General features: G+C 35.4%; 2 protein-coding genes across 7 annotated transcripts in view; one reads left to right on the top strand and one right to left on the bottom strand.

The window, feature by feature from the left end:
• Positions 1-1,282, bottom strand: part of LOC311430722 (uncharacterized protein) — a 65,412-nt gene extending 64,130 nt beyond the window's left edge. For both annotated transcript variants that reach the window (XM_084507547.1, XM_084507546.1), the window contains exon 1: positions 530-1,282. In XM_084507547.1, the coding sequence (XP_084363673.1) occupies positions 530-688 (159 nt within the window). In that variant the 5' untranslated portion in view covers positions 689-1,282. The remainder of the gene's footprint in view (positions 1-529) is intronic.
• MGAT4C (MGAT4 family member C) overlaps positions 1-20,412 on the top strand; it is a 391,395-nt gene that overhangs the window by 929 nt on the left and 370,054 nt on the right. The window lies entirely within an intron of this gene.

Here is a 20,412-nt window from a genome sequence, read left to right as displayed (position 1 = left end):
GTGATATTCCACCCTTTTGCATGGGGAAACAGGATATTTATTTCTCAAAATCTCCAATGTGAGGTATGCATCAGAAGCCTGTTGTTGCATCTGTGCTGCCAGACTCCAGGAGCTTCTTAGTAAAGCACAAGAATTACATACCAAAATTGTATGTGTGTGTGTAAAACAAAATATGTAAGGCAATCTCTTGCCTTTTAAACTTTTGTGTTTAAGTGAGAGGTACAGCATCTGCCTCCTAGTCTGGAAATCTTACTGTATGTCTGTCAGTACAGCTTGTGAGGCAGGCTGACCTAAAAATGAAAGATCTCTCTAAACTGCAGAAGCAGACAGACATTTTTGAACAGTTCCAAGCGCGGGAGTTGCTGCAGATATGGAAAAAGCACTGCCACATTCAAGTCCTGGCCTTTATTTATTCCCAACTTGGCACCCTACCTGAGTACACACTCTCAAATTCTGAGATATGAACACAAAAAGACAGATGCAGGGCTAGGCAAGAGTAAAGTCCTGGGAGAAAAAAAAAATGTCCTACCTGTAGCTTCTTCTCCAGTGCACTTGCTGTGCTGCTGCATGCTCCCAAAAGTAAATGATCTACATGTATGAACTTGTGTATGGAGCACTTGGTAGTGCAGTGGATATGCTGAACTGGATGTTCAGTTGCATGTTGCATATGACAACAGATGGTTGTCATATTTTTTATGTACTGCTAAAAGAAAGCAATATGGTAGTAATAGGGAAACAAGATAGGGGCAGAAGGAGATTTCAGAGGCCAATAGTGGGTTAAAATTGGTAAGTCTGAGATATTAGCATTTTTTTCTAGTGTGTTTAGCTTCTACTAATTAGGGAATATTTTCAAAGCATTAATAAAAAAGTCCATCAGTATATGCTGCTCATGTATGCAACACCTGAAAGTTTCTTTCCTCCAGAGCCTTGGAAACGCCGAAAGAAAACCGAGAAAGATTGATTCTGTCCCATTTCCAATGAACTCTGTTAAAGTATTTTCTTTGCTATGGACATCAGAAAGACTGAGGCAAAGAGGTTTTCATTAAACTTTCCCTAGAGACTCCTTCTATCAGCAAGCTATTTTTTAAATGGTGTATTTGCACTGCCTCTGTTTGTCCCAATCTCTCAAGCTTCTGGTTCAAATATATAGAGCCAGCTTAAAATGCTGGCAGTCATGGATGTTTTGGAATTTTATGCAATCACTTCTGAGCATCAAAGCCTCAGAAGGTGATATGAGAATTTCTTATTACAGTCTGCTTTAAAAAAAAACTTACTTTTCCAGTACAAGATGAATCAAAATAAATACTCAAATACATACATGCATACATAAAATGGTAGGGTTGTATTAAATAACAGGAAATAAATGAAGAATAATAGCTTTATATTCAATATTTATGTTCACATTGCTGGCTTTGTGTTTTATCTGTGCATGCTGTGCAGTCACAGATATACCCCTTCTTGATAGAGAACTATGGTGTGCCCATACACTATTTGCATCTGGAACTTCATGAGTTCTTCTTAAATATTTTTAGGACATTTTTGTCAAAAACTACTTTATAAAATGTGGCATAGCATAAGCAGATGAAAACCACTTAACACTTGGAATAGTTGCTACTGATTTCTCAGTGTTTTACCTGAGATCAGTGAAGGAAGAAAACCCAAGCACAAATCTTTTTTTTTTTTTTTTTTTTTTTTCAAGGTGCTAAATCCAAGATGCTATTTTTCCAAGGTGTTCTCTCAAGGTGCTATTTTTTCTTCTTCCCTATGATAAAGATTTTCTCAAACAAAACAAAACAAAGCAAAACTATTTTTATTTCTTCAGGAAAAAACAAAAAACAAACAAACAAAACAAAACAAAACAAAAAAAACCCTGGGGAACTTACTGAGGTACAGCAAATGGCACTGTCTTGTTCACATTCTTCAGCAGTCCTTGGTCACTACAGCTTATCTTCTGTGCTCTACTTAGCTTGAGTAAACTGAAGTGTTGACTGTATTCCTTCCTTGATAGCTTCTTAGATTTCATTCCTATCTTCTTTGCTTTGTGCTAGACTAATCATAAAAGTAAAAGATTAATTTTGACCTTTTTTTCTGCAATGCTTTTGGTTTTCCCCTGTGCTTATTTAAGAGATTTTTGCAGTTGGAGTTTATTCTTCTTCCAGAGTGAGCCACAAGAAGAAGGCACAAATATTACGTAGAATCTGGTGGGGGAAAAAAAAAAAAAAAAAAAGAGAGAGACCTACTTCTCACCCTTGTTTACTTGTGTTATAAATAGAATTTATGGTAACCATCCTAATTCCACACAGAGAATATAAGTAACATCACTTAAAGATTTTGAAAAAGAAGAAATATGACTCGTTCACATTATCTGTTCTTTGAACTTTAACAGGCAACTACTGAAAAAACATCTTAGAGAAAGAAGGGCATGGGTGCCTGGATAACAATAGAATTTGCTAAACCAGAATAAATGTTTTCAGGCAAGAACTAAAACACGAGAATCTACATGAGTTCTAACATGAGAATGTACAATGACCTTTTTTTTTTTTTTTCCCCTTACCTTTACATGTCTTTTTAGATTTGAGAACTGCCTTGTCACTCTTTACATAATTTGTAAAGTGCATTCCTTTGTTTCAAGCACAGTTTTTACACAGACCATTAGCTCTGCAACACAATCAGTTAGTACACAGTTAGTACTGTTAAGAGTTAGGTAGGACTAATGACATACAGCAAGAGTTTTCACACACATAATTTCACAATTGTGAGAGAGCTAGAATGAAAGGATGGTTTCCCCTCAGAATCACATCTAACTGTACAGCACATCAAGAAGCAGGGAACATAAAAAAATAGTTAATGCTTACAAAACTCTCTTATTTTGGTTGAAAATCTTCTGCATGTTTTCAAACTGAGATGTACCTTCTAAAATGGTGGGCTACCCTGCAGAGCAATACAACATCTAAGTCCAAAAAGATGCAGGTGTCTTGTAAGTCTTGTGCTCTGTTTTCCAACCTCTACCTTCCAACCTCTTAGTTCAGTTATACATGACATCTGAAATGTTAATAGACACATATTTAAGCCACTATATTTAAGCAAATGAGTAGATACTTATTCACCTTTGCATTAAAAAAAAAAAGTAACAGAAGTCTGTTCTCATGTCTCTGTCCTCATCTTTTAAGAGAATGTGGATTGAATAATAACACAACTTTGATACCTTATATCCTCCTAACACGCAAAGTTTGCATTTTCAAAGTAGCTGTTCTTCCTGTTGAAAGGTATATAGCTAACAAAAATATTGAGAAGTCCACCGTTAAATTAATTAACACGGTCTTCCAAGTAATATCATTCAAATTTATATATTTTTTGTTTAATTTTTAAAAGTGGATTTGTATTCCTTTGTTCTATGGCCAACCATAGCTTGATAAACTGTAAGCAAAGTAATTTGTTTTGAGAAGCTTCCAAATAATTTTAATTATTTATTTATTTTTCACAAAAGACATGAAACCTCATTTGAAAACCTGTAATAACTACGTCTATTCACTTTCTGGAAAGTTCTGATCTCAGATTAAGAAATCTTGGACTTTTAATCACCTGGTTTAAGATTTATTTCACTAATGTTTTTGTTGTAGATTTTAGTGTTCACCCTCCTTTTTCTGCAACAAAATTAGCCTTATGCTTTTTCTTTTCTTTTCTTTTCTTTTCTTTTCTTTTCTTTTCTTTTCTTTTCTTTTCTTTTCTTTTCTTTTCTTTTCTTTTCTTTTCTTTTCTTTTCTTTTCTTTTCTTTTCTTTTCTTTTCTTTTCTTTTCTTTTCTTTTCTTTTCCTTCTTTTCTTTTCTTTTCTTTTCTTTTCTTTTCTTTTCTTTTCTTTTCTTTTCTTTTCTTTTCTTTTCTTTTCTTTTCTTTCCTTTCCTTTCCTTTCCTTTCCTTTCCTTTCCTTTCCTTTCCTTTCCTTTCCTTTCCTTTCCTTTCCTTTCCTTTCCTTTCCTTTCCTTTCCTTTCCTTTCCTTTCCTTTCCTTTCCTTTCCTTTCCTTTCCTTTCCTTTCCTTTCCTTTCCTTTCCTTTCCTTTCCTTTCCTTTCCTTTCCTTTCCTTTCCTTTCCTTTCCTTTCCTTTCCTTTCCTTTTCCTTTTCCTTTTTCCTCTTCTTTCCTCTCTCTCTCTCTTTTTTTTTTTTTCCTGTATAAGAAATGTCCTCTCATATTCAGCCTGAACCTCTTGTGCTTCAGTTTGTGCCTGTTGCCTCTCATCCTCTTGTTGAGCACAACTGAAAACAGCCCAGAACTGGACACAGTACTCCACATATGGCCTCACTGGGGCTTAGTAGAGGATCACCTCCCTTGATCTGCTGGCAACACTCTTCTGAATGCAGCGCAAGATCCCATTGGTCTTCTTGGCCCCAAGGGCACATGGCTGGCTCGTGGTCCACTGGGTCTCTCAGGTCACTCTCTGCAGCGCTGCACACCAGCAGGACACCCCCCACCTTGGCGGGTCCTTGGGGTTATTCCTCCCTAGGTTCAGGACCCTGCACTTGCCTTTGCTGAACTTCATGAGGTTCCTCTCAGCACAACCCTCCATCCTGTCAAGTTCCCTCTGAATGACAGCACAGATCTCTTGGGTACCAGCCGCTCCTCTGAGCTTTGTGTCATGATCAAACTTGCAGAGGGTGCACTCCATTCCATTATCTGGGTTGTTGATGAATAAATTGAACAACACTGGACTTTTCCTTTCTTTTTTTCTTTTTTTATTTTTTTCCCATTTCCTTCTCCCTCTCCTCCTTCTCCTTCTCCTTCTCCTTCTCCTTCTCCTTCTCCTTCTCCTTCTCCTTCTCCTTCTCCTTCTCCTTCTCCTTCTCCTTCTCCTTCTCCTTCTTCTCCTTCTCCGTCTCCTTCTTATATTGCTGAGAGTGAAAGTTATTCTGAAACATCCACGTTTGGCATCTCTTTGCCAATAAATGCATATTTAAAATATGCATATAAATATCTCTTTGCAGATTTTCTTTTTTTTTTCCTCACGTGCAATTAAAAATCTTGTTTGCTTTTGGAGCTTCAGTATTGCTTTTCTATCTTAATGTAGTCATTGCAAATGCATTCTCACATAGAGAGATAAATAACTTTCCTGAAGAAATTATAGTGATATATTTTGTTCTGAATGTCAATTAATTTCCAGTTTGTGTCTCTTGCACTGTAGGAAGTCATTAGATTGAAGTCAATGGAGTAAATGACAGTGGAGTCAGGCTTAGGGTGTTTAAGTATCCCTGTTTGCTCCTACACAATGGTCAGAATGAGGTTTCTGTCTTAAGCTGTGTTTATTTATAAGACTTTGAAAGCTAGATTATGTGTTTGGACATAAAAGTACTTTGTTTTGCTCTTCCAGCTACTACCAAAGACTAATTACACTTTACAATTGTCCATCACTTCTGAAATTTTGAAAACTATTTCATTAGAATTTAAAGCAGATGAAAAAAAAAAAGTTTCAAATAATTTTAAAGAATCCTTTGACTGCTTTTTATTAATTATTTTATATTCCAAATTTCCACTATTTAAACAGTATGAAACATACATATTCTATATGGTTATTACTTGGGATATATTTCTAAGATGTGTTGTCATTATGCTAATTTTTGTGTTTTAAAATAAATGAAGTCCTGATTTGACTTCTTTTTGAATAGCGATTAACATTTCGAAATCTTGGCAAATGCTCGCATTTTCACATGAACCAAGGAGCATTTATAATTTGTGTTTTAAAATGTGGAGCATATTACTGTATATTTAGTGATCGAAGAGTTCTCTAAGTACACTCTGAATCAAGGAGGAGTTGGTAACTGTCTATATGCTTTGCCTTCCTTCTCCAATATTTCCTGTTATCCTTTTTTCTCTCTCAGTATTTCCTGTTATCCTTTTTTCTCAACTTGAGCTTGTCAGGTTGAACTTTTCTGGTGCTGTATGAAGCAGAGAGAAGCTCAAACTTAAGAGTCTTTATAAGACTTTATAAGCCTATAATAAAAGATGTTTTTAATAAAATAATATTTTAATAAAATATATTTTTGAAGAAATATGGGGAACTGTTCATTTTACAAGTGTTTATTTGTATACAGTCTGGGGCTAAAAGGGATTAATAAACTGTCTCATCTATGTTGTGAAGTCATGAAAAAAAAGTCATTAATTAACAGTGTTTTTTTGTTTGTTTGTTTGTTTGTTTTTAAGTAGGTATTTAGTACTTTGACACTACCAAAGCATCATTCCTGTATCTGGTCTTCCTTGCTCAGCAGTCAGTTCAGTTCTCCTTCTCTCCATCCTTTGTTCAAGACAATATTTTCCTTCTTACTATAATCTGTGTCAATCAATCATATAATAGTTTTGCCTTTTCTACAACCAAATAGTCACCTGCTGTGCCTCCCTCTCCATCCCCCCTTCTGTTTACAAGGTTCTTTTTAGGTTACGTTGGGATAGACAGTCCTTTTCTTCCCATTACTGGAAGGCATGTGTTTGGGAGAATGGTATTATTCTTTGTAAGAAGTGAGGGCATGCATGAGTATGATACAATGACTAAGCCACTTTAGCATCTTGCCAACACCAAAGAAATGTTTTGCTATGTCCTTACCCTCTCACTTCCCTTTTCTGGATAGGCTTTTCAGCAGTTTGCTTTGTGCTGGAGTTTTTCAGCCCTCTCCATGAACCACTCTAAGGACAAGCTTGATGCTAACCCAGCAGGAAAAAAATATATATATATATTATTTTTAATATATGTATAATATATATATCATATATATATTAATATATATATGTCATATATTATATTATATATATATGAGATATATATTATTTTTATATATAATATATATATAACATATATATATATTAATATATATATATAAATAATATATATATATAGTTTTCCAATAGTCTGGAAACTTAATCATGTCAGCTAAGGTGCTGATGAATCCGACACCTGAATCACATCAGAAAAGGACCAGGGTGATTGAGGCTGCTGGAAGAATGGGATGGAAGGAAGGATTTCCTCCTTTTTGCTGTAGTAAACTCTTAGATTACATCAGCTCTAACATTTAACCTCACCTTAAACCTGCCTTTCACTCTTTGTATGTCTCCTTGCCTCCTGTCAAAAAGTGTCAGTGGAGGAAAAGCGCAATCTCTGCTCACGTCCAGAGAAGGTTATATTGCTCCAGTGTCTGCCTCCCTGGAGAAAAGCAGCCTGGAAGCCAAACACTGAGACAGAAATCACTTGGAGCTTTGAAGCTTCCTCTGTTATCAAAAGTCCAGATGCATCAGTAGTCAAGGTAGTAACTCAAAAAAAGGATTTCTAAGAGCCAGTTCTATAATCTCTTGGATCTAGTTAAACTGGGCCCAAACTTGGGCAATTTTATAAAAATGGGAAAATATGCTTTCATATAATCAGTAGTGATTTTATTTTTTTTTTTGTAAAGATTTCCTTTTGGTTTCTTCTTAAAAACTATGCTAAGTATCTGAGTAAATTTTGAAATTGACAATGCCAATTTACCAGATTCCAATATTTTACTGTGTGTGCTTCTGTATCTTAATTTTCAGATGTGTTGGGTCTGTCTGGGATGGAGTCACCATTCCCTGCAGTAGCCCACACAGTGCTGTACTCTGCACTTGCAGCTGGAACAGCACTGGTATCACTCCAGTGTTATGCCTATTGCTGCATACTGCTGGCACAGCATCAGGACTCCTTCCAAGCCCCCAAGAGCCAGCAGGCTGGGGGTGGGCAAGTGATGGGGAGTCATCGCCAGGGCAGCTGACCTAAACCACCCAAAGGGATATTCCATAACACCTGATGTCACACTCAGCAATAAAAAGGGGGGATCTTGTGGGGGAGGGGGTGTCCTCTTGAACAACTGCTACGTGTTTTGAGGCCCTGCTTCCCAGGACGTGGATGAACATTGCTCGTAGATGGGAAGTAGATAATTTTTTTTTCCTTCTCTCCGTGCTTCCTCACGGCATTATGGTTTCTTTAGTTTCTTTTTCTCCCCATTCCCTTTCCTTTTAATTAAACCATTCTCATCTCAAACCTCGAGCTCTCTGTGTTGTATTTTCTCCCCCTTTCTCTTTGTGGAGAGAGGGTGTGAGAGAGCGCTTGTGGTGGAGCTCGGCTGCCCACCCGAGTAAAACCACCACATCAGCTTAATCAGAATAATTCTTAAGCAGAAGGCAGTAAAATAAATAATATATTGCTTATATAGATCATGACATCTGATGGTTTGTTTTCTTTTGCTTTTTGATTGTTTGTTTGTTTTTACTTTTTAAGCTACCTCTTGGGGGGCCCCAGGATTTTCTTTTCTTAAGTAGGGAACTGATGTAATGCAGCATTCAAGAAAACTTTCCTAGTAGACAAAAAATTTGATTGGTCCTGTAAGATCCAGGAGCTAGGCTCTGTGTTCCTAAATATCATCTACTGTTTTATGTGTTATGTGTAATGATTTTAAATATAGATCACCCCCTCTTTAAAAACAAACAAAACAAACAAACAAACAAACAAAAAACTATAAACATTGGAAAAGTAATTTGAACTGAGAAGACACCAAATTTAACATATTTAATTAAACTGAAACTGAAAGAAGGATAATAAAATGCTATTTTAACTTTTGAATAGTAAACCAAACTGTGCAAAATATTTTTAACTTCAGATGTCATCCAGAGAAAGACTGCAATCTGAATCGTTGTGCAAGGGAACAATACAAAGCTGGAGAACTGTGAAGGAGTAAGGTATTCCTGTCACTGTGGTTGTGACATCAAGGGGTTTGTATATATAATAAATTTGTCCCTTAAGATTCAGAATTATCTTCAAGGTGGTAGTGAGAACTGAGGTTGTGTGACAACTGATGAAGACTTAGTGATCTAAATTGTAATTATTGGCAGAAGCCAATATAGGAAATCATTTCAACTCTGTCAACATTTTTGATCCTATAGCACTTGAAAAACAAACTGTAGAATGAATGTACTGAAGGAAAGGAGGAGGTGAGATTGAAGCTGCTGCTCTATGCAACCATAAAATGATTCTGAAAAAATGTCTTGACAATGTCTTGGATGGTCTGCTATGTTAAATTTCATGTATTCTATGATTTCTTCCCTAAGAAGAAAATGTGTTATTATTTACTGTTTTAGATCCTAAATATGAGTACTTCAAGTCAGATCATAAGACAAGGGAGACTTGATATTTTATTTTTTTTGGGTTTTTGTTTTTTTTTGGGTGAGAAAGAAAGCTGATATACACATGTACTGTAAATATATGTAATTGAAACGCAGGATTATATCAGAAGCCACTGATTGCAAATAGGTCATTGCCTGTTAACCTTTTTACTGAAAAGAATTACTGTGATAACTTAGGGGGAAAATATACATACAGAGATTTATTATTGGAAGAGAGCTTATTCATAAGAGGTTGCCTTTACTGAGAGTGAAATCAAGTGTATGAACCAAAGTATTTGCAACAGTAAAGTACCTCTTGTACAGTAAACAGTAAAGTACCACTTGATTCTTAAGCTAAGTGAACCACATTTCCAGACCACAAAAGACAAAAAGCTATAGTGGCATGGAAATGATATATATGGTATGGTATGGTATGGTATGGTATGGTATGGTATGGTATGGTATGGTATGGTATGGTATGGTATGGTATGGTATGGTATGGTATGGTATGGTATGGTATGGTATGGTATGGTATGGTACGGTATATATATATATATATAAATAGTGGTTTAGATAAAATAGTGGTATAGATAAAATAGTGGTTTATATACATATCAACTGAAAAATTGTTTGGATGAAACATAGAAAAACATAATTTCTGATCTTATGCAGTTAACTAAGCGGTTTACTCAGTGCTGTATTTGCTCTATGGAGAGGACTAGCATTCTAGTCACTCCTATCACTTTTAGAATTACCCGAAGTACTTTTATTGAGAAAAATTCTCTTTAAGTTTCTTGTCCTGAAATCACTCTTTTCATGCTACCCTCTTGCATGAAAACTTCTTTTTCAGTAAGAGTTTGTTTACTAAAGCAATAGGTTAACTCATGGATTTTATGAAGACCAGTCTTGCCTAAAAGCCAAATTGTGTGTTTTAACGACACATATGTTCATCGACTATGTAGTGTTTCAGTGCTGTTGACAAGTATTTTAACGAAATGAGTTTGCACAATGTGGAAAGAAAGCTAGCATGGTACTGTTTAACCAATTAGCAGAGAAGACAAAAAAAAATTTCTTCTTCCTCCAGATACTTGACTCAGTTGCTCCAAATACCACTGCTGGAATATATGATGGATAGATGGATATCTAATGCTAAATAGGTGCTCTGGTTTGTATGCTGACATTACTTCATTACTTAAAAAATGTGTTTATAGAAATTATATATTGCATTACTTTGTCATATTTTGTCAAGTTGAATTGACTTACAATGTAAGCTATGTAACATGATGTGATGCCACATCATTTACCACAATTTGACATAATATAATTTAGCATGTCAGAAATGTAAAACAAAGAAAACATTGTCCATAATGAAATTCATGTTGCTCATTTAAGCAAATGTGAAAAGATTTTTTGCTATAAAATATATTTCACGTGATGGATATGTCCCTAGAAATATTCCTTATTTAACACATTAGAACTGTTTACGTAAAAGAAATCTTGGAGCTGATGAATACTTAGTCTCCCTGAGGGTAGGTCTCAGGAATACTTTGAACATTTTCCTCACAAGCCATCACTAACCTAGGCTTTATTGCAATATTTTTACACAGTGTATGTGAACTTCACTTCTTAAGTCATTAACATAGATGTGTTGATGATCAAACTCAAACAGAAAAAATAGTTTTACATGTAGGACTCATAGCTTTGTATCTGATCATTGAGTCAAGATATTTATGTATATCAAGAAATCCACGTCTGAACTGACAGTGTTAGGCAAGTGCCACCTGCAGTATGAAAAAGTAATTGACAGAAACTTCATTAGTTGATTAGGGTAATTAGAGGCTTAATTGTTTTGCTTACTCAAAGTAACCCCTTCTTATTAGCCTCAGGAACTCACTGTAGCTTAAAGCCCTGGGGACTACAGAGAAAGAAGCAGCCTTATCGGACCGACAACAAAGGAAATACAGCAGGAAGGAAAAAAAAAAAAAAAAAAGTTATTTTTTTCCATTTGCCATAAAGCAAACATATTTATTTTTCAGGGTTTCCATAAAAATGGGAGTGAAACAATGTTCCAAAAAAGCAATAAAAATCATACGTTATTTCAAATGATCTTTCACAAAATTACTTTGCTAAGCTACAGGTGTATGAAATTGTCCAAAATTGAGACTCATGCTGAGCCTTGAGATGCAACAATCTTCTAAGCTTACTACAATGCAGATCCTCATAATGTCCGATCAAACAGCAATTTAGAAAAAAATACTAAATAATAACAATTAATGGAAAAGTTGTGTTTTAAAGTTTTGTCATAAAAGTATATCCTTTATTTGAAATGTAAAAATGAAAACAAACAGACAAAAAAACTACTTTATAAATATTTCATGTAATAAATTATTATAAAGTACTGGGTGGGAGTCTTGATATCTACTGCATATATACCTGTGATATCTACTAGTGCTCAAATACCTTACTATTAGGAGACAGTTTCTGTAAGAAGCAAAACATTCCAGAAATAGTTTTTAATACATATTCAGATATTTCCTGATTCTTGTATCACTTCTAGTAAGTAATTTCCAAGACCTCTATTACTTGAAAAAGAAGATATCTTAAAGCATATTTTAGATCTTTTTATTTGTCATTCTACAGACTGTCATATTTGTTTGGGATGAGCTTAAGTGTTAACCACTACACTTGGTTAACAAGTATTGCTTGGGCTTTCTCTGAAAAGTTGCTTCTTGGTCAGTTGTCCAAGTGCGTATTTGTGTCTGATTTTGTTCCTCCCCAGGTACAGGACTTAATATTTCCCTTTGAGGAACTTCATGAGGTTCCTGTCTGCATATTCCTCCAACTTGTCAAGATCTCTCTGAATAGCAATGGATATATGCAATATATCCTTGACACTCCCAGTATTATAAGACTTGCAAACTTCCTGAAGGTACAGTCTGTTCATCATTCAGGTCTTTTCCATATTCTTTATCTTTGAATCTCCTGCTCCACTCAGGAATAGAATCACTTTTACCCTCAACTTCTTTTTGCTGATGATACATGTAGAAGTCCTTCTGTCATTTCCCTCACAAGATTCACAAGTGCAGGTGGGTTTTGACTTTCCTAGTGTGGTGGTTTTACCGTGCTGGGCAGCTGAACTCTACCACAGCTGCTCTCTCACTGCTCCTCCTCAAAGGGAAAGGGGAGAAACTACAATGCAAAAGGCTCAAGGGTTGACATAAAGACAAGGACATCGCTCAACAGTTGCGGTCATGGGCAAAACAGACTCAACATGGGGAGATTAATATGATTTATTACCTTTCACGAGCAGACAGTGCTAGCAGAACAGTGAGAAACTAAAAAGCAAACTAGTAATAACTTCCCCCCAATTCTACCTCCTCTCCCTGAGTGGCACAGGGGAACGGGCAATGGGTGCTGTGGTCAGTCCCTAACGCTTCATCTCCACTGCTCCTTTACAGTCACTCTCTGCCCCTGCTCCTTGTGGGATCCCTCCCATAGGATGCTGTCCTTCCCAAAATGATTCTGTGGGGGCTGCCCACAGGCAGCAACTCTTCAAGAACTGCTCCCACATGGCTCTGTACCATGGGATCCATCCATCCCCCAGGAGAAAACTACTCCAGCATGCGTGGGCGGCATCTCCCCCCAGACCCCCTGCTCCTGCATGGGCTCCTCTCCATGGGCTGAAGCTCTGGCCCAGGGCCTGCTCCTGTGGGGGCTCTCTATTGGCCGCAGCCTCCTCCAGGCCACATCCACCTGCTCCACCGGGGGCTCCTCCACCCATGGGGGGGCTGCAGCATGGAGATCTGCACCATGTGGGACCCATGGGCTGCAGGGGGACAGCCTGCTCCACCAGAGGCCTCTCCACAGGCCGCAGGGAAGCTTCTGCTCCAAGACCTTGAGCACCCCCTGCCCTGCTTCTGCACTGACCTTGGTGTCTGCAGGGATGTTTCTCACTCCTCTTTCCCAGCTCCTGTTGCGCAGAAGTTTTTTTCCCTTTCTCAAATCTGCTATCCTGGAGGCCTAACCAACTTCTCTCACTGGCCAGCAGTTGGTCCCTTTTGGAGCCGGGTGGAGCTGGCTCTGATTTGACGTGGGGCTGCTGGACTCTGCTTACAGAGGCCACCCCTGTAGCTCCCCTGCTACCAAAAACGCTTGCCATGTAAACCCAATACACCTAGCACTATATTTTCATGTTCCTCCTGGTGGCCTGACCCCACTTTTACTTTTTGTATGCTTTTTATTCATGTTTATGATTGTCAGAAGCTCCTTTTTCATCTGTACAAGTCTTCTGTCTTTTCTTGCTTACCATTTTTGGCATATCGGAATAGATTTTATGAGTTTGGAGGAAATGATTTTGAGAATGAAACAGCTCTGATTCATGTTCTGTGTTCACTGTTAGCAAATAGTTTTTTTCGTATTTTCTTTTTTGAAAAAGTGTGTTTTTTTTGTGTGTGTGTTTTTTTTTTTTTGTGTGTGTTTTTTTTTTTGCCTTTACTCAGAATATATTTTATAATACGTTTTGAATAATAATATACAGTGGCATTATGTACAGAAAAAGACTATTCTAGAATACTGACTTCCTTGCATGTAGTCACAAATTATAATCAGCTGACATCACATGGAGAATGGTGACCTTCTCAGCTAAATAAAAAAGCTTTCTATAAAGGCTTTCATCATCAAGTTTAGGCTTGTCCTAAATAGGAATAGGAATGGCTAATTCTGGTAAATAGGAGAAGAAACATGAGTGTCAGAAACAGCAGTATATAAGATCCCAACTCCTGGGTTCACAACCGTTTCTTTTTATTTGTTTGTTTGTTTTTACTATCATTACTAAGCTTTTTGAGAAAATATGAATTCATTATGCATAAATTGATGTCATTTGCACATTTGTCCTATTTGCTTCAATATCAGGAATTCATTATTTTAAGCAATTCCTTTAAGATTTTTTTAAGGAACGATAAATAAATCAGTAGGGCTATTATTTTTGGTGATGGTTAACTTTTTAAGATTATTTCAGGGCTTGCAAATATTAACGTGATTCATGGATTCAGTTTTCTTAATCAGATGCGTGCTATGATACCAGAAAGATCTGGCCATGGAAATAAATCATGACCTCATAGGGAAAAACAAAAGTTTTAGCAATGTTGCAGCCTAAAATATTTCTGCCGATATTGCACTGATGTGTTACATTTTTATGCCTCTGTTAAGTTTATAGACAAGTCTATAACATGGTGTGTGTATATATATATATGTATATACACCATGTATATCATATATATATATGTATATATATGGCATATAAGGTCTCTCTTCCTACTTAGTAAAATCACAATGTTAGTAGAGCTTGGGTTATATTTTGAAATTATTTCTCCACATTCGATATCCTAAAATGCAGCTACTAATTAAGTTTTTACTAATTAAATTTTTCTAATTAAGAAAAAGCAAAAAATTACATTATTTCTTTGTGATGCTAACAGATGCTCTGTCTGCCCTGTTCATTCACAGCTTACTGTATATATACATTTTGGGTAAAATTATTCATCTGAGCAGCAAAGAAGGCTCCCTGTTCAAGACCGACTCTTTTTGAGAAGTAACTTTTCACACAGGGTAAACTTCACCTTCTTCCTCAGCTAAAACAACATTTAGCTGAGAAGAGCTTCTGGATTGTAATGTGGGACAGACAGCTCTGAAAAAGCCAACAAGGAGAAAACTGCAAAATTGATTTTGCAAGCTGGGAGATGCCTGAAAGGAGCTGAGTAATTTTTCAGCTAGTAAATCACAGATAGAAGAAAGCCTTTTTGGGAAACTGATGGGAGATAACATGGAATCTTTCCTCCCTGTAAATCAGAGAAAGTTGTAGGAATGGAAAGAAAGAATCAAGGTGACGACATCTCTTCCTCTGAACTGGTGGAGAGAGAAGAATTTTTTCTCAGGTATTTTATTTAATGTCTCATCCAGGAAATCCATGCTTTTTTTCTGTCTATAAATTTTTCTTCCCAGGAATCATTTATTTATTTATTTATTTATTTATATGTAGTTTGGAATAAATGATGTTTCCCAATTATTTATTTATTTGTTTGTTTGTTTGTTGAGGTCATACCACAAAAATAAAAAAATAAAATAAATGAAGGAATAGGATAAATATGCTCATCACAAATTGGTGGCTGGCTCATAGCCCCATCACAAATGCATGCAAAATTATATTTTTAGAACATTTATTCAGGAAATATGTTCATGAAATTTGTTCAGGAAAATTTACTCAGGAAAGTAAACTGTTAATACCTGTTGAACACATAACAGAAATTTAAGTAGTGCATGAACAGGAAGTATTCTTCTGTACTGTAAAACTACCTGAAAATTGAAATAGCTGTTCTCTTCTACACTACATGTGGGTTATGTTAAGAGGAGTCCTTCAAAAGTCTGTGAGTTAATGGTCTTTAATCTGAACCGTGTAAAAAATAGGTGACTTTTGTTCAAATTCATGCTACTTATGAAGTTCTTCATAGTTTTTCCAAGGTTTCTATTCTCATAAATAAATAAATAAATAAATAAAATGGATTTTTTTCTAAATGTGAATCTTCAAAGAAAGACTTTTAATATATTAGTTTTTTTTATTATTATTTTATTTTCATTCTTTTTACTGGAAGATGTTTTAAAAAAATATTAATCATCCAATTTTGAAAGTTATTCTTGCTCCATCTTATGTTTTAAGGTATGCATCTTGATTTTGTCAAGCATTCAAAAGAACAGAAATCAGAGTGACCAGTATTTTAATGAAAAAAAAAAAATTGTAGCAAAGATTTATTTTACTAACCTAAGGTTGAAATTTAGTTTTATACTTCTTGTAAAATAAGAAGGTTTTAAGGGCTGTTGTGGTTAAATAGATGTTGATGGAGCAAGCTTGATTCTAGAATATATCTTTTGTGGACTATTTCAAACTCCAGATTATATTATATTATCTAAAATAACAGCAGAGCTTTTCTTCATAATTAATTCATTTCACTTTTGTCTTTCTGTTGAGACATTAGTTAATTTATTCTTAATTTATTTTCTATTTTCTAATTTCTAATTTCTGCTTTCTTAACTCTATTTTTAAATGTCACAGAAGTATGAATATTAGCTTCAAGAGTAATGCATCTACGGTTCAGAATGAGTTAAAATCCTACATTTGTTATCAGTTTAGTCTTGCTCTAAAAAATAAGGGTAAGATCAGAGACTAAAGCATGTGTTTTAAGATGAATTTGTGCTGTTAAAAACATTTGAAAAGGGAACATAAAGGAACATTAAAATGACAAGTATGTTCACATGCTTTTGCAAACACCAGTGTGTGGTTGTTTTACCCTGCTGGGCAGCTAAACTCCACAACAGCTACTGTCTCACTACTCCTCCTTGAAAGAAGAGAGGAAGAAGAAAGTATGCTGGGAAGGAAAAGGCTCATGGATTGAGATAAGGACAATTTAATTAAAGGGAAAAGAAAGAAAAAAAAAATCACAGAAGCAAAGTTAAACAAGCAGACAACAATTTTTCTCTTCCCATCAATTAGCAATGTTTTGCCACATCCATATGCATACTATGCATTTATTTATTTATTTATTTATTTATTTATTTTCCCTGAGTGTGACACCATATGGTATCAGATATCCCTTTGGTTTGTTTACATCAGCTGCCATGGTGATGTCCCCTCCCCACCTCTTGCCCACACCCAACATTTTTCACTGCCAGGCGAAATGTGTGTTTGTATGCTATGTATATTACCATTTCACAGGAGTTGCACTTAGCATTGCCTATAGTTGCGCACATAACATTGCCTTTATTTCATGACAGTTTCTTGTTTCTTCTTTCCTGATTTGATCTTATTAATTATTAAGTGTTAATTATTAAGTACGCAATACAGAAAGGTAGATTCGGAGAGTCTGATTGAACTTGTAGACTATGGATGTAGATTTTCAGAAGCTTAAATGTAAAATTAAAAAATATCCCCCTATCCAAACTGCCATGGTCCAGATTCAGTGAAGACAGATTGTTTAGAAGATTCGAGTTGGTAAGTGCAGCATGTTGTTAGATAAAAACTCAAATTTAAAAACCCTAAGCAAAAAACTAAAGTTTGAAACTGCAGAACTACCTTCACTTCGTAATTTTGGATAAAACAAACAAAAAACATATTTTGCTGATATGGTAGAACTCAATTTTTATATGTAATCTCTAAAGGATTAATTTCAGTGGAGAAATACTTTTTAAAAATAATTTGCAAGTTGCCAGAATGAGCTGCAGTTCTCCGTTGTGGCTTTTTAAAGTGTTATTTCTGATCTGAAATTACCCCATTTCCCCATTTGAAGATTAGATCCAAGTAAAGGCTGGATATCAGTCAAAAAAAGGGGGGGGGGGGATAATTTGTGGTTAATATGGATGAAGCTAGCAAGTGCTTATAATGTGCTTTGATGATCTTGAGAAATATCATTATGACTCAGATTTGAGGAATGATGAATCAGTCTATTTTCTAACTTTTTGAGACTAACTGCACAGATAATTAAGTAAAAGTGAACGTGAAACTGAAGGTTCCATATACATCTTTTTTTTTATTCTTTGTTAGAATATTGAGTAGTTTGTCTTTAGACTCAAGCAAATCTTTGAATCTAAAATAGTCTGTATTTTTCTTTTTTTTTTTTTTAATAAAAATATGATGAAATGAACAGAATGAAGAATTTTAAATTTTAAGAGGATGTATATAAAAGACTTTTAAATGTATTATGATTTATTTCCTCAGTAAAGCATTTAATGATGTGGGTTTTTTTTAGCTCCTTTGCAGCTAAAATCTCTTCTATTAGTTTTATTGTAATAATAAATATTTTATTATTGTTAGCCACTCTCTGCTTTCAAACATGTAGAATTTTCCAGGCTATAAACAACTAATTTCCACTGAAATAACAAAATATATGGTTGTTGAACATCTTCTAAAACTGGAATATACCTAATTGCTAAATAGAATTTTTAGTTTTACAAAAATTACTTTTTTCCCAAGATTCACAAAGCTGCAGCCAGAAGTTAATGTGTTTTAATCTAAATGCATGCTCTGTTCACAACTTTGTAACTAGTGTAATCCAAAGATTCCACAAAAGCCTTTGAGCCATGATCAAATTGGTTGTAAATTATTTTTTTCATTGTGATGTATAACAGTTTGTCTTTTTCACAGTATGCAATTGTTTAATTCCCTGTAAAAAATAACTTGTCCCATGATGCAGAACTGTTGAAATAAACATCTGAAATAGGAAAAAAAATTACTATCTATCACTCTGATGTTATATGTTATATCTAAGATACCCTGGCAGTAAAAAAGTGTGGAAAAGAAAATTTAAATTTCAAGGTTTGAACTATCTGGAATATGTTCAAATGAACTCTCTCTCTTAAAGAAAGAAAAAAAAAAATCTAAAGACAATTTTCTAAACACAGGATTTCATGTTTTTTCTGACACTCTGATCAAAAAGGTTACCCTAAATATTGGTTCCTTGCCAAGGGAAAGTTGCAAGTGTGAGTTAATTTTTTTAAAAAGAGCAAATATGCAAAAAGCAAATTTGCTCTACCTAAGGTTCAAGTGAAATTTGACAGAAACTAGAACTTAAAATTATCTAACAAATACAGATTTCCTTTACCATAGTTAAAAATATATTATATTTATAGTGACTAACATACTGAGAAGAAATTACAGGAATAATAAAATTTCACCACTATTTATTTTGTCTATTGGCACTCTTAAAAAAGAGTAATATGAAAGAGAAATGTGAGAGTAATACATATAGATGAAAAATCCTTCTGTACTCAGTAGGCTATAAGGTCATGTAATGATGTAATGGAGAGGAGAAATAAACAAAAAATATAAAGCATCTCATTTTACATTGTCATTTGTAACATGAGTTACTAAATGAAAAGGAAAAATTAAACTAGAATAACTAAAACAAGAATGACTAAAACAAGTTATTTGAATTTCGTTCAGAAGAGTCTTATAAGTTGAGTTAGCTTCTTTATTATCATTTTGTGTCTTGATAATTTACTAAAAAATACATTAAAGAGAAAAAGGTTGAAAGGAGGAATCTGACTGGCCAATAAATAGTCACTATGCTTGAGTTTACAGATCAGTTTGTTTTGATTGCCAATGGTGATGATAATGTTTTAAAACATCCAGCAGAATGCAGTGGGGATCTCAAGTTGGGTCATTATCTTCCTTATTTCCCTCCACATTGCTTTCACTCTATTCGAATTGCCTTCCTTTGTACTAACTTTCTGATTTTCAAGTATACAGATCAGCAAAGGATTTTTTCTGAGTTTTAACCCCAAGCTGGCTGGTTTAACCCCAAACAGGCTGGGGGCTGACCTGCTGGAGAGCAGCTCTGCAGAGAGGGACCTGGGAGTCCTGGTGGACACCTGGCCTTAAACACTTCCAGGGATTTAAGTATATTTTATATACTTATATAAATTATATAAAGTGTATAACAATTTAAGTATATTTTCCTTTATATTTCATAGAATCGTAGAATACCCCAGGTTGGAAGAGACGAACAAGGATCATCAATTCCCACTCCTCATTCCACTCAGGACCACCCAGAAAAAACAAACCACATGTCTGAAAGCATTGTCTAAATGCTTCTTGAACTGTGCTGTGAACACTTCCCTGGGGAGCCTGTTCCAGTACCCGACTACCTTCTTCGTGAAAAACATTTTCCTGATATTCAACCTGAATCTCTGATGCCACCGCTTCCTATCATTCTCTTGGGTCCTATTGCTGGTTACCAGAGAGAAGATATCAGCACCTGCCGCTCTGCTACCCCTTGTGAAGAAGCTGTAAGCTGCCATGAGGCCTCCCCTCATTCTCCTCTTCTCTAGGCTGAACAAACCAAGTGACCTCAACTTCTCCTCATATATCTTGCCCTTCCCCATCCTTATAGTTCTCCTTTGGACACTTTCTAATAGTTTTATGTCCTTTCTATACTGTGGTGCCCAAAACTGCACACAGTACTTGAGGTGAGGCTGCACCAGCACAGAATAGAGTGGGACAGTCACTTCCCTCCTTGAGCTAGTGATGTTGTGTTTGATTCATACAGGATATGTTTGGCCCTCCTGGCTGCCTCACTGCTGACTCATATTCAACTTGCTGTTAAGCAAAATGCTGTTATCCTTTTCTGTGGTGCTGTTCTTCAGCCTCTAGTCCTTCAGTCTGTACATGTAGCCAGGGTTGCCCCTTTCCAGATGAAAAATCTTGCATTTG

This window comes from Aythya ferina (assembly GCF_964211825.1).
Source record: "Aythya ferina genome assembly, chromosome: 1".
In the NCBI taxonomy this organism is placed as follows: domain Eukaryota; kingdom Metazoa; phylum Chordata; class Aves; order Anseriformes; family Anatidae; genus Aythya; species Aythya ferina.
The sequence above is the reverse complement of the archived record's forward strand: the minus strand, read 5'-3'. Positions and strand labels throughout refer to the sequence as shown.